The 14,826-nt window shown below is 38.6% G+C and overlaps 1 protein-coding gene across 2 annotated transcripts in view; it reads right to left on the reverse strand.

The window, feature by feature from the left end:
* LOC115375865 (xenotropic and polytropic retrovirus receptor 1 homolog) overlaps nucleotides 1-14,826 on the reverse strand; it is a 58,172-nt gene that overhangs the window by 8,335 nt on the left and 35,011 nt on the right. For both annotated transcript variants that reach the window (XR_003929753.1, XM_030075446.1), the window contains exons 3-15: nucleotides 14,153-14,254; nucleotides 13,047-13,270; nucleotides 11,675-11,824; nucleotides 11,449-11,532; nucleotides 9,096-9,177; nucleotides 7,806-7,895; nucleotides 7,588-7,685; nucleotides 6,600-6,779; nucleotides 5,146-5,311; nucleotides 4,709-4,903; nucleotides 2,827-2,993; nucleotides 2,496-2,635; nucleotides 947-1,168 (exon numbers count right to left, since the gene is read on the reverse strand). Coding sequence is in view for 1 of the 2 variants with exons in the window: in XM_030075446.1 (XP_029931306.1) it covers nucleotides 947-1,168; nucleotides 2,496-2,635; nucleotides 2,827-2,993; nucleotides 4,709-4,903; nucleotides 5,146-5,311; nucleotides 6,600-6,779; nucleotides 7,588-7,685; nucleotides 7,806-7,895; nucleotides 9,096-9,177; nucleotides 11,449-11,532; nucleotides 11,675-11,824; nucleotides 13,047-13,270; nucleotides 14,153-14,254 (1,900 nt within the window). In the remaining variant the exon portion in view is untranslated. The remainder of the gene's footprint in view (nucleotides 1-946; nucleotides 1,169-2,495; nucleotides 2,636-2,826; nucleotides 2,994-4,708; nucleotides 4,904-5,145; nucleotides 5,312-6,599; nucleotides 6,780-7,587; nucleotides 7,686-7,805; nucleotides 7,896-9,095; nucleotides 9,178-11,448; nucleotides 11,533-11,674; nucleotides 11,825-13,046; nucleotides 13,271-14,152; nucleotides 14,255-14,826) is intronic.

The raw sequence follows: 14,826 nt of genomic DNA on the forward strand, positions 1-14,826 counted from the left end.
AGTCAGTGGTCACCTGGTGTGGAGCCTTCACATCTGAGATATAATATCACTTCATGTGAAATATATATATTTTGTATTTCAGGTGGCCATTAGCACAGTGGTACAGCCAAGTAGTCTTGATCAAACCTGGCTTTTGATCAACTTTATACATTAAGTATATGAGATCATTGTGAGCAGCACTTTGTAGTGACATTGATATGGGTGGATATCCACAGTATTTATTATGTTCTTGATACTACTGCATAATATTCAGAGAAATTATACTGCAGTTGTGCCAGCAAATATGGACATAATGTACTGAATTGCAATATAAACATTTTTAGCTTCAGTCAGCAAACATTGTAAGTCAGTCACTCAGCAAGTTTGGTCTGTCAGATGGTCAGTCAGGCTGTTGTTCCTAAACAGAGAAACACCTATCAGATTCTGAGGCAGCCATGCTGGTGCTTTAGCTCATTTGGTAGGGCCTAATCTCAGGGTTGGCTAATTAGGCTTTTGCATTCCGTTTGGCAAAGTAAAACAGGTCACACTTTGTACAAACTACATGCATATCAACATTTAATCTCATTTTCTGTGGTCAAGTAGAAACACAGCTTTTGAATTAATGTATCTGTATGATAAACAAAATCTATTTGTTTTCAAGAAAAGCTTTGTGACCTATACTCTGTTTTGGTACAAAAACTTCCCACCCCCCGGAGTTTAAAAGCACTCCCCCCGTCCGCCACCCATTATTATTTATGCCAAAAACAGACCATGGTGGCTCCAGGGGACAGGAGGGTTGGGGGATGGTGGCTGTGCTAGAGACCAATAGACATCAACAGAGGTCATAGATTACTTGATGACCCCTAAAAAAAACACATAGGTTTATATGTTTCACATGTTCAAAAGAAGTTTAATGTGATTGGGTTAGGGTTAGGGTTAGGTGTGCAGCCCTGGCTGGCTGACTCACTGTGAAGCGAGGCGTGGTCTGCGTAGGCTCATGCTGTAGCTCCTCTTCCAGCTCTTCTTGCCCTGGCGGTTCCTCACTCCGTCCTCCTGGTCCATCATTTGTTCCAACAGGGTCTGGTCGTCGGCATTGAGAGGAGCCACGCTAATGTCTCTGACGGCCCTGAACTCACCACAGTTGTTCAGATGCTCGTTTTCCAGTCGGAAGAAGTTCCACACAAAACGCCTGGGACAGAGAAACGGGGACAATTAATTGTTGATACGTGCAGTAATTCAGTTACCATCATCCTGGGATGGGATGAAAGGGTACATGCTGCCACCACGCATCACCAGTGCTCAGTGTTTTTGATCAGGGCGGGGAGATGAGGCATCATGGAAGGAGACTACTAAATGCACCATCTGCACTCCTCCATGTTTAATAATTGTATTTTCTATACAATCAATTAATCAATCAAGAGGGAACCACACTTTAATTTCATTATTCAACCTGTTGTATAATGACAAATAAACTTCCTTGTATCCTTGTATTTTTATAGCATTATAACAGAAGTCCTGAAAAAGTTCTGGTGCATCCCATACAGGGAAAGGCAGGACCCTCACATGGGACAAAATCCGCAGACCATGAAGACAATTCTGTAAAATGCTGACTGCATTCAGGCTGTAAATACATTTTAACTTAAGCGTCATTTTTGTCCATGTGTGTGCATTCTAATTTGAGTGTCTTGCACTTGGCTAATGAGAACAGCAGTCTGTGTTTTTGCCTTGTACTGTTTTGTATTGGTAATCTTATTGTTGTAACTGTTCTGTTGGTTACATCTTTTTTTTTTTTTTTTATCCAGTGCCGCCTCTCCTGGACAGAATCTCAACTGGTGTTTTCCTGAGTAAATAAAATAAAAATTTAATTTACCAAGAAGTATGCTTATTTAAACTAGATTAAAAAAACAGCAAGGGAATTTCTGTGTGTTTTCATTTAATTAATTTCCCAATTTCATGATTTTCAAGTCATAGTTCATAGTCACAGTCACATATGTTCTTAAGATGAAACTGTCAGCTGTGTTACATTAGAAAAAAAAAATCCCATTTAATGCATTTATTTATATGGTATTTTTCCTTTGACATGTCCTGTCGTTAGCTGCTGAAAGGAACCAGCTGCTCCAAAACCCATTCTAACTCATTTGAACTAATCTTTATTGATTACAGCTGCTGCCAGGTGGCTCTAATCCGGGAGGAACAAGGTTCAAGATCCCATGTCTACAAGCATTCATCCAGCTAAAGTGCCCTCAAGTGCAACACTGAATTCAAATCAGCTCCAGGTCTGACATTTTGTTGCTACGAGAGAAAATCTCCACAGGGGTCAAAAAATGTTATACTGCGCTATTATCTTAGAAAATCAACGTAGGGAGGTAATGCAAGGGAACAAAAAAAGGAGAAACAGAAATTAGAGTAGGGAAATGGGACAGAGAGTGTATTAAAGTATTCACAGAAAAAGTGAGAAACAGGTAGTTTAAATTCAATGGACCAAAAAATTGTCAAAAGTAAATGATTGTGTTTACCTAAAGACCTCCAATGGGGCCAGTATAGTAGCCAGTATGTCAGAGATGCCAGGGAAACTACAGACTCTGCTGAGGGAGACGGTTAAAGTCCACGAAAAACGCAACAACACGTCTTCCACTATGGCACTGTAGTAATAGGCCTGCAGGGAGACACAGAAATCAGGAAGGACAATTTACCACCAAACATTTTATATCATTAGAGACTCAGTTTAGCTAGTAATTTTGTCAGCTTTGCAAAGTATGTGAGGTAAATTTATTTAGATGCTAAAAACCATTGTAATTCCATGATTACAGGTTTTAAATGGAGGTTCTGCCCTGTGTGAAGAGGTACCTTTTGGGGATAGACAATCTCTTCTCTCAGAAAGGTGTTCTCCCCTGCATTTCGATCAAACAGGCCCCAGTCCATCTTCAGATCCCAGATCAGTGTGTAACATGAACTGACCACTGAACAGCCAATGTACAGGTAGAAGAAGATTTCGGCATCGTCAGGGCTTTCAGCTGGGGAGGAGAGGGACAAGTGTGGTGTGAGGCTGTCAGATGGGGTACAAAAGCAGTGTGTGTGTGTGTGTGTATGACCTGCAAAGCTGTTTTTGTCTGTTTCCTTGAAGCCCTGATGCCTGCTGCTCTCACTTGTAATGAGTGGACCACACTGCATGCAAGGTGCTAGCAATTTAATGTGGCCTGGCCTGTCACTAACCGATACATATCTTGTAGGGTCACAACAGATTGGTGGAGTTCCTACACATCTTCCATTTCAAAATTCCAGACTTTTCCAGACAGCTCTGTGGATTTTTTTCAGTCTATGCTTAACATCTCAGACTACTCATAGCTACATGTTTACTATGCATATAAAAAATCTGTTACATGTGCTGGTGGCGCCATCACTCACTGGCCTCGCATTGTTGGGTTGAGCAAATAACGATCAGACCCTGGGTGCTGGCAGTGGTTTCACAAGATCACCAGGCCATGCGCGCCATGTTCTTTTCAATGTTTTAGGGTCCTTTGCCAATCATTTTTTTCTGTTTTGAACAAGTCAGTCATTTCTCAGAAAACTTTTCCAATTATGTGGCCTTGGAGACAAGGCCACATAATTGGAACCTTGGAACCAAAGTTTTTTGTACTTTTCCAGACAGTGTAGGAGCCCTGGATTGGGGATGATCTGAGAGAGCTGAGGCTTCAAAGCTTTGATCGTTGCAATGCTTTTTGAAAAATCGAGTTTCTTTCATTTCTTTGAATTTTCCAGCTTGTGGTGAACTAAAGGAAAGGCTGTTCAGTGCATGCACCTAATACAATCACTGGGGAAAAACGGTAGAGCCTTGCTGAAGTTAAAAAACAACCATGGAAAGGATCTCTTCAAAAAAACAACAACAAAAAAACAAAAAACAAAGGTTCCTTTGTGTCTGCATTCTTCTCATAAGGCTTCAGAGCGTGTCATCAGCCTTGGTGTGCAGCAGGTTGTGCACACATTTAATGTGTTGGGAGGTGGAAACTTGAAGGGGAATAAAGGTATAACAAGTAAATGGGTACACAACTTCGTATTTTCTTATCCAAAGAAACGCTATTTGGGAAGTCACATGGAAGCTCAAATGGCTAAACGCAAAGCTATGACAAAGCCACTGATTCTAATATTGTTTGGACAAACCCCGTTGATATCTACTATACATTTCTGGGAAGCAATGACCAATAACAGATAAGATATTATAATTAGTTCAATGTATTAAATTCAGTAACCAAATCCTGATTTTTCGATATGGCTTCAGGCTCCCTTTCTGGCAATTTGTTTGAGTGTTGCTCTCTGTTTTTAAAAACTACAATATCAGCTGGACTTTTTCATACCCAACTGAAAGCTGTAATGAAGAAGTTGATAATGGATCTTGCTACTACAGAAAAGGTGATGTTTTATGTGGCATGTACAGTATTTGCAATGTGAAGGGTCACATTTAAGTTGCTCCGGGTAAGATTTTCACAAAGTAGAACTGTAACTAAGAAAACGACAGTTTCCCGATGTTACATGGCATGGCCTGGGTAATGAAGTCTTTAATACATTCAAAAATTCCAACAACTATCACCTACTCTTGCATGGTGTCACAAAAGTACAAATTTGCAAAGTGAATCTTTTTATAACCACCATTTTGCATGGAATCTGGAACTCTTCTCAATACATGAGAGAACATTGGGTATCAAGGACAGTCTACCTCTGCTGGATGTGGTACCTTTATGTGTGCTGTAGAGGGCTGCGAAGGTGACGACAAAGAAGGAAGTGGAGTATTTTCCTGCATTAACAAGATGAGGGAAGGCTCGTTTGGTGTCACGGTAACGTCGCAGACACTGGACGAATCGAAACCAAGCAGGAAGACACTGGATCACAGCGCGAACACCATAGGAGTAGGAATGACACACATCTCTTCCTGGGTAGGACGACATGCAAAAAATGTAGTTATGGTGTGGGTGTTTGTCACAGATCACAGCCTGTACATCCTAGAAATAAGGGTAGCATGCATCTTAATTTGACGAAACACATACTATACAACAAGTAACTGGTAATAATTTCTTAAAAAATACATTTTTTACAATAGATGACAAAGATAATGACAAGATAACTTTCTTTCCCGTTAAATTGATGCTACACCAAAAAGGACCAAAGTCTCACCCTCACTGCTGATGAGTCCGTCATGCTTGTGCCAGTCCAGCTCAAAGCTGTAGAAACAGATCATGTACTCCAGATCCATCAGTACGACCACAAGAGAATTCAGCTGGTCTGCCAGCCAGAAGTCTGCAAACTCCACACGATGAAACGGAGCGGTCACCACTCGAAACTGTAGGCAGAGGAAAGACAGAGAGATAGTGAATGAAATCATCAATGGGATGCGTCTGGAACAGCTCTCTGTTCAAAATTGTTGCTGGGTGCCACACAGGCGATCAAACCATGAAATCTTGGAAATATGGAACTGAAAATGTGGTAAATGTATTATTAATATCAGCAGGCCCATCATTCATCTAACATCTATCCACCCTCCTGCTTTGTTTGTGTATCACACATATAATGATGATGATATTTTGTCCCTAAGCGAAATGTAGTTAGCTATTGTAACTTACTAAGATTGCAATGTGATTAGTTTCCTTTTTCCTAATATGTAAAGCACATCACTTCCTTGGTTGGGAAGACTTCCTAAAACTGGTTGTTCCCAACTCTATGTGCTCCTACCGGCAAAACCAGGAGGTGTCTTGCACTGCTAATGGATTCAGCCCAGACATTACTGTGATGGAAAATATGGCAATATTTTGCAAGAAAATGTGTTACACAGTCTATCTTTAATGCTGTCAAGTACTCCAAGCGTCTTTGTCATGTCATTTTCTATAAAACCATAATTCATTGCAGCAGTGATGCTCCACACGGAGCTGGCCAAACAGTCATTATTCACTTGACAGTCATGATACAAAATGTATGAAAACATATAGTCTGCAAAGTATGTTAAAGCAAAATTAAACTTTGGTAGAGTTGGGTTGTATGGTATCCCAGGTTTTATTTGAGTCCACATGGTGGGGAAATCCTCATTAGCTGCTCTGTGCTCCTCTGGGTTGATAATCCACAATACTGTATTCCTACTTCTCCATTCTCTTCCACATACATATTATAATATATAATATATAATAATATAATTGAATAAACATGAACAAATTGGATTATGCCAATAATCCCTGTATAATTACAATCATTTGTTAAAGTACTATCAGGTCATTTTTTCCTGGCACAAAATTACTATGCAATGGTTACATGCAGATGCTTTGAGACGGATCTACTTTCCAATTCAAATAGGAAAATAACAACAGCCATTTAATTACCTCAAAAAATGGGAACCGGGACTAATCGTGTTTTGTTTGTGTTTGTTCATGTGCTGCAATTGTTATTCTGGGACTGTTTTTTTCCGCATTATGGAAGTGAACAGAGAGATACAAATCCAGTATTGTGGATTAGCAGCCCAGAAGAGCAGCTAATGAGGAGATTTCACCACCATGCACCCAGGGAACTAGACAACCCAACACTCAACCAAAGTTCAATTGTGCTTTAAGAGATAAGCCATTGCATTTATACAGTGATGTTACCAGTAGCTTGAGCAGCCAGAAGCGTGATTTGTAGTAGCAGGTCTTGAAGGGGTTGATGAGGAAGAGGAGGAAGAAGCCATACAGAGCCAGAGGGTTGGCCTGCATGGGGACCAGGATGCTGTCGCTGAACAGACAGGACAGCAGGCTGACGCACCACAACACTCCCAACAGACCTGCGATCTGCACACACAAACAGGCACACAGGCATTAGCTTGGGGAGTGACAAGACTCAGACACTCAGGGCTGCCTGGAGAGGTGTTGCCTGTTTGGATTTATGGACGAATGTGCAGCGACTGCTAATGTGATTTCACACTGGGCAGCTTTCCAGCTGATCAGGGCCAGCACAGCTTAATGAATATATACATATAAATCTGTGAGGATGTGCACTTTAGCGCTTTAGTGCATTACTCCTGATGAAGGATAAGTGGATCATTTATTACACTTATTTGCCAATATTCCAAACTCTTTCCATGACTTTTCATGACTGTATGACTGTGACGTAAAGCAACTGACGTCTAGTAAATAAAAATATCTTAACTGTTCTCCGTTCTTGTGTTACAGCTCGATTTGCCAAGATTGCAATCATTATTAAAAAATTCCACAACTTTTCCAAAACGTTCATAATTTTCTAAAACACCTCCAGGCTTGGAGAACACATTTCAAAATTCGATGACTAAGTATTTTTTTGACTTTAGAAACCCTGTTATTATACATAAAACCAATTCTGTGCTTCCATAGCATACTTTCTTTTAATTCATAAATTAATGTCATTATTTTTCAAAAGTAAAAATTAAGGAACATTTTTCTCTTTGCTGCACTGCAACTACCAAAAATCATACATCTCAGAATGGATCATTTTGTTTAAAATTATCCAGACATCAAACCCATATATCACTCAAAATCTCAACATTTACTCATTAAAAAGAATCAGCTCATTCTATTTCACTGTGTTCTATGTTATCTGTCCCACTGCGCTGGGAGTTCATACCTCAAACAGGTGTTGGTGAGACAGGTTGTTTCTGGGGTTGAGTTCAAAAATGAGGACGTGGTTAACTCCTGCCTGCCTCCATCCATACGTGTTGATACCTACAAGACAAACAACATGTTGTACAGATACAGACACAGATCTAGATAGATAGATATATAGATACAGATATGTATATGCACACCTACAAAATTTTGAAATACTTCAATTTGTGCGTGTACCTAACAGGAAGAGGAACTCTATCAACAGGAACCCTCCTCTATAGATCCTGACCATCGGCCAAACGTCAGCGCTACGAATCACCACAGCTCCTAGAAACAGTGAGAGGGTAGAAAAAAAGGTAAGATAGGATGGGTAGGAAGTTTTTTCCCAGAAAACCTTTACTTTTCAGACAGGTAGATAATCACAGATGTAGGCAGTCTTGAACAAAGCAGTGTCAAGATACATCATCCCCACACATTTTCATCAAAACTGTATCAGCAATGTAGCAGTTACTGCATTTCAAATTTTGATCAGTCTTGCACCAGTCATATAACATCTGCGTGTAAAAATTTTGACCTTTAATAACTGTGTAATCATCAGGCTAATCACTGTATGTGTTGAAATGCCAGAACAAAGTGCAAAGATACATCATCCCTCAAAATCTAGTTTTATTTTTATTATTATTTTTTTTAAACCAGGCAACATTTTCTTGTTTTCTAGCTGCAGTGACTGTCTTAAAATTTTTACGTCATGTTGCAGATTCAAATCACTGTTTTGGTTCTAGTGCAGATTGCAGCTCTAAATATTATGATCAAAGTAAAAATCTAACTTTTCTATTTTATCACAGTAAGTGATTTTTTTTTCCCCCCCAAGAAAGACATCAGCTCCCGCACACACTTTTTCACCTCTTCAGGGAGTTAGTGGACATTGCGGTTACAAGAACATTTCTCAAGACATCTTGTCTTGAGAAATGAAATGAATGAAATCAATCAATGCAGAGGTGGAAAAAGGTGTGAGGCAATCGACTTCTTTCTTTGGAACTGGATCTTGGCCGACTTTGATTCCCAACACCACACCAGAGACGAAGCAAGTGGTGTGTATGTTGTCTTCCATTCATCTCACACAGTTAGCGATAAACATTTCAAGATTACAGATTTCATTTAAAAGATTTGTTCTAAACACGGAGCAAATGACATTCATGGTTGCTCTCTTACTGTTGTGAACGTAAAGGAAAGATACATTCATTCATACATTCATAGTCTGGTGATTTTATAAGCCTCAAGTGATTCAGCTTTTTACTTCCCTAAACTATATTTCACTATTGAACAACACAGAGGAAGAGTATTTCTGGCCTGGAAATGTAACAGTGATATTCCAGGAGGTACAAAACAGTCATTGGAAGATTGGAAAAGTTGCAGACACCTATATCTCATCTCACAACATCTCAGATGCGTGGCTTTGAACTACCCTGCACCTCCAGTTTGATGAGTGTGTGTGTGTGTGTGTGTGTGTGTGTGTGTGTGTGTTACCTGTGATGATCACAGTGACTATTAAGACGAGGAACACTCCACAGTAAAGGCCAACTCTAAAGGTGGTCCAGGCAGGAGCAGGCTGCAGACACACAGAGAAACACCAGAAAATGTCAAATGACACACTGGTTCATGTGTTGTTTTCCAGAAAAATGAACAGGGCTGTTTGTCTTCGTGCTCCTACTGAATTATCAGCTGCAGATCAAGCTGGCCTCTAAAAGGATTCGGTTATGTATATATTTCATTTAAAAGGATTATAAAACAGAAGCAGCATGTTTATTGACTGAACATTTACTGAAATATTCAGTTGAAGAAACAAATACATACACACGAAAAAAATAATAAGAATCAGTAATAAGAGCACATATCAGATAAGGAAAGGGAGAAGGGAAAAACATAAATAATGAAGTAAAAATAGATTAAAAAAGAGACTGTCTATCCTAATTGCTATATGTATCATAAGGGATCACAAACAGAGTAAGGGGCAGTAATGGCATGCTTAAAAAAAAAAAAAAAGAGAGAGAGAGAGAGAGAGAGAGAGAGAGAGAGAGAGAATGAAAAATAAACAAATAAATAAAAATTCCCACAAAGGACATCCAATATTACATAAGATTTTCCTGGATTTTTGATCAAATCATGCCAGTGTGTGTAGGTGGTGATTTTGTCACTTGTCCCAGAAATGAGCAGAGTAACTTGGTGCTGTTTCAGATCCACTAATAACATTATAGTTATCAATCAATAAGTTTTGACTTTTTGCTATTTTATGTTGAATTTCTTGTAGAAAAAGTAGAAAAAGAAAAGAAAAATCTGGGTGGAAGTAGTCCCAGTTTTCTGACTGTTTCCAGGAACGTGAACAGGAACACAGCCTGTTTGGCTCGTCCTGATGCTTTCCATCAGTGTTAATTCTGAGAGCCAATTTTGATTTAGCTGTAGCCATTCAAACTATTTTTTTGTTTCAGTCACATTCACATCATTTTGGTAGTTTTAGTCTAGTGTTTGTTGGTGAAAAGCTACAGTGGTTTTAAATTGATGAAAACTAAGTTTGACTCTAACTCTACCAAATCATTTTTTTACATTTTTTCTGTGTGAATCCCACATTAGATTATCTGTCAGGAACCTTCGGTTGATTTGCACTGTTGATTTGTGAGCTTTCTCTGTGAAAAGTGCTATACAAATAAATGTTACTTACTTACTTACTTACTATAATTTCCGTGATCACGGAATCGCGGACAGAATCGCGGAATTAGCCAAATAAAACAGAATCTATTTTTAACACGGAATATCGCGGAATTTGACATAATTTCAATGAAATGCTGTTTTTGTGTGGAATATGAACGTATGTCTGGGGAAAATTAGATGGAGGGAAGCAAATCTGGGTGGCACAACCCCTCCAGTGGTTTCACCTGCACCTGCACCACCAAGAAAAACTATTAAAACACCTGCACCGGCACCGTACCAGTCCAAAAGGCAGAGAAACTTTCCAGCTACAGCGGCGCACTGACATAGATTGTGTAACAAAGCGAAGAGTTTCCACTCCGCTCTATTTTCACTGGCTAACAGCAGCACACTGGCTTAGCTTGTCTATTCAGAGAAGAGGTATCACTTCGGCTTATTTTTTTTTTTTGACTTACCTGTGTTATCACATGCATACTAATGCTCATTCATTGGTGGTTGAATTGTTAGGTCTGTTTGATAAGTAATTTACATTTTTAAAACAAATAATAATTTAACATATTGTTCAATCATTAATAACATATCATTTCACCTTTTATTGCAATAACAACATAATTGTTAAATAAATAAATAAATAAAGTGTTGTTTATTTGTTACCTCAATTAATTTAAGGTAATTTCTATTTCATTTGTGTGCATTTTTTCATAAACATTAAAAACACACTCTTTTTTGGTAGTAACATAAGAGTAAAAGGTAAAAAAAAACAGAATTCCCAAAAATTAAAATGGAATTTCCAAAAATTAAAACGACAAAAAAAAAAAAAAAAAAAAAAAAATTGGAATTTGGGAAAAAATAAAATGGAATTTGGGAAAAAATAAAACGGATTTTATAGGGCCCTAATAGTAGTATTAGTAGCTTAGCATCAAAATTAAGATTTGTTTTGGTTTTTATTCATTATATTTAGTCTGTTTTGTTTGGCTTTGTTGACAAACACTTTTGGTTATATTTTCTTTTAGTCAACAAAAGTAACACTGAATATAATACAGTAGTTTTACAGGTAACATTACATGTGAAATCAGTTTTTTTTTTTTAAGCCCAATGGTTCTTGTACAGCAGTAAAATGGCTGCCAAAGAACAGCAGCTTCATGTGAGCAGAAGGTGATAGGTGTGTTTGTATAACCTGTGCAGCACCCAGGGGGGGCACCCTGAGCCTCTTCATGGCCTTCTGCCTGTCACCGCCCTCCAGCTCTGCTGTCACCAGCGCCTGCAGGACACACACACAGATTAAGGCTCACAGATACGATGACATTTAGGTCAACGTCTGTCAGAACTGAGACAATTGGTATTTTTTGTACAGCAAACAAAAGTTGAATAAGCCGTTTACGTGTGTGTGTGTGTGTGTGTACCTCAGTCTCCGAGATGAGCTGTGTGATCTTCTTGCAGGTGTAAAATGGAGCCACTTCGACGTGGGCCACCCTCCAGTCTGCCCCGCGCGACGTGTCCAAAATCTTATCATGCTTCTTCAGGATCTTCCTGAATCCTGTGAAGTTCAGGTTCTGGGGACACAAAGGAAAAGTGGTAATTCTCAAAGTGATTTTATGTCTTTTAAAACAACTGGCAACATGGCTTGGTCAGAGTGTATGCAAATTTCATGAGTTACATTTAAGACCCCAGAAGCGTTAAATTCACTTTATTTCTTCTAAGTTTTAAATACAATTAAATACAATTTTTGAGGTAAGTTTGTGGTAATTTTCTTTTAATTTAATCTTAATGTTTACAATGATCACAGTTTTTGTGTCATTTTTTAAACAGTTTTCCCCCAAATTTTCTGCTATTGTTTTTTTAAACTATTTTTCTAGTATTAACTTTGCTTATTTTACATTGTTGTTGGTTTTTTTTTTTGGACAAATTTATTAGTATGTTTCTGGTCCAATAGTAGAGAAGATAGCTCTGTATACACACCTTACTGTCCAGTATCCACATTATTTTGCCTTTCTTATTATTCTGATACATTATTTTGTGTATTCTTTAGAAATAATAGAAGGATGGGTTGAATAATGAAGTTCCTATGGTTGTAGCACATACAAAAAATAAATCAATATTGCACTGTATGGATTGACCCCCATGTATGGGCAGCACTGCCTGTTGTTCTTGGGAAAACTTGTTTTCATACAGTTGTACTGGAAGAGTTGTTTTCTGGCACTAGAGCTTATTTGTCTGTGAAACAAGTGGTTCATTTAGTAAATGCCAGCAGCTGTGACAGCCAGGGGTTTTTTACACTTCTTTGCAAACTAAAATCCAAAACCACTTAACCACATACCAAATTTTTAAAAGATTATGTGTGTTTGTGTGGGTGTGTTTTACACATATACATATGTTTAGAAGAGGACTTTCAAAGATGGAAAGACTGTATCTGTTGCCCCGCCAATCAAAATAATGAGAAGAATAATAAGAATAATACCAAAAACAGAATAAATAAATGAAAAAATTAGATGGAGCCTCTGGACAATAATATGTGTAAGTGGGCCTATTTACTCTACTGCACTTCCCAGTCCAAAAATTCATGCAACACCTTCTGTGTTTGTTAACATGGTGGCTGTACATGACCACAACAAACTGAGAGTGTCAGTGCAGCTTCAGGGTCTTTACATGTTAACCTGTCAGCTCTGTAACAGATGAAACCTGAAGCACAGCGCCAGTCACAAGGGCTCCATCGGGCTGTGTAGAGATCTCTATGGCTGAGATGAGCCTCCAATGTATGTATGTGTATGTGTTTACCTGATAGTTCTGCAGCAGTATGAGGCTGAGGTAGAACTCAGAGAAGGCCAGCTGCAGGTCCTTGATGTTTCTGTGTTTGCACCTCTCCTGCTGGGACAGGGCAAAAACCGTTTTCCTCCTCCTTAGGCCCTGTGCGTTGGCCAAGCTCTCCCTCTGGGCGTCCAGTGAGGACTGCAGCTCGTTCTGCAGCGTGGCGAAGCGCCGCTGAGCCTCAGCCAGCTTTTCTGAAGAACAGAGGAGGGAGAGGAGGAAGACGGTTAGATTTTAAAAAGGAAGGTTTCTGCAGGGCATTGTATAAACACACACCACCAAAGAAATAGTTTGATTAGACGGTAAATATCATGAGCTCAATATGTCTGGTTACTGTGTGCTGCTGACTATGTGTATGCTGAAGTGTTGTGATCAGTGCTGGCATTGAGCTAGGCCTGATCAATCAATCAAAACGTTACTGACGCTGTCATATGGCAATGTGCAATATCTAAATCTCAGGATTTTCAGCTAAAATGTGTGATTAAATACATATATAAATATAAATGCAATATTGTGGTGGTATGGAAATGACATCAACGCAAAAAAAAAGAAAAAATCACATCATATCAAAGCGTTAATTTTAAAAGCCAATTTTGATTTAGGCATTATCTTTTGAATAAAATGCATTTTCCTCTGTAAATTTCTCATTATAATTATTTATTGGTGACCTTCATCTATTTTCACATTCATCTATATCTGCCATTATTGTCTCTTTTGTATTTGTTGACCAGAAAAGTCCTTGTATTTCCTCATAGTTTGTCAACAAAGGTTAATTTCTTTTTAAGTATTTATCTCATTTTTGTCCTTCAATGTTTTTCACCATAGTTTTAGTTAAATGAATACTGGTCATTATTGCAATATCTGTCCAAATAATCACAATATATTTTTGGTTTACTGTATTATTCAGCCCTGCAAGGAGCTTACAATCATGCAACAGTGTATGGAGCCTTGGAGCAAATGATCTATGGGTGACTTCAGTGTCTATGTTAATGTCAGGTGGAAATGTAATCTACTCATATGCAGACACAGTCCAGATATGAGACACATGGCGGTGTCAGAAGAGAAGGGGTCCTTACCAGAGTAGAAAGTGTTGATCTTGGCCAGCTCCTTTTCACACGTCTGGAAGAACTTCTCCTCGAACTTGGCATAGTACCTCTTGACTGTGTCCTCGTCTGTGACTGCGGGACAAGACGACACGTTACATTAGTCAAACTTCAGAGAAGAGGAGGTAAAATACTGTCAGCACTGGACAGTCCTCAGAAAAGGCTATGCAGAGACCAACTGAAATACTATTTTTCACTTGCATATGAAGCAACAACCACCATTATTAAAAATAAATTAACTAAAACGATTTAACTATGTGACATCTGGAAAAAGGGAGATGAGCAACTTAACAAAAAAGTACCAGGGAATTGGTCAAGAATTGGCACACTAGACAACTCGCCAAATATTACCTGAAAATAAACAAAAAGAAAAAAAAAAAAAAAACACAACAAAGCTATATTTCTAACATTAAGATGGTATTTAAATGTCAGATCAGTGATGGTAGATCGCTGTCAGATTTCTTGTGTTTTTAAAACTGGAATTGGAATTTGTAAAACTGCACCTAGATGTTAGGTGAAAACAAAAGAGATGAGGACAGGAGAGTGAGAGATAAAAGAGGGAGACACATGATGACAGCAGAGCCTTCATCCCACATCCACCTGCAGCTTGTTGAGGCTTGTGATCAGAGGAAGAAAAATAATTGGAT

Source organism: Myripristis murdjan, chromosome 17, assembly GCF_902150065.1.
Source record: "Myripristis murdjan chromosome 17, fMyrMur1.1, whole genome shotgun sequence".
NCBI lineage: Eukaryota > Metazoa > Chordata > Actinopteri > Holocentriformes > Holocentridae > Myripristis > Myripristis murdjan.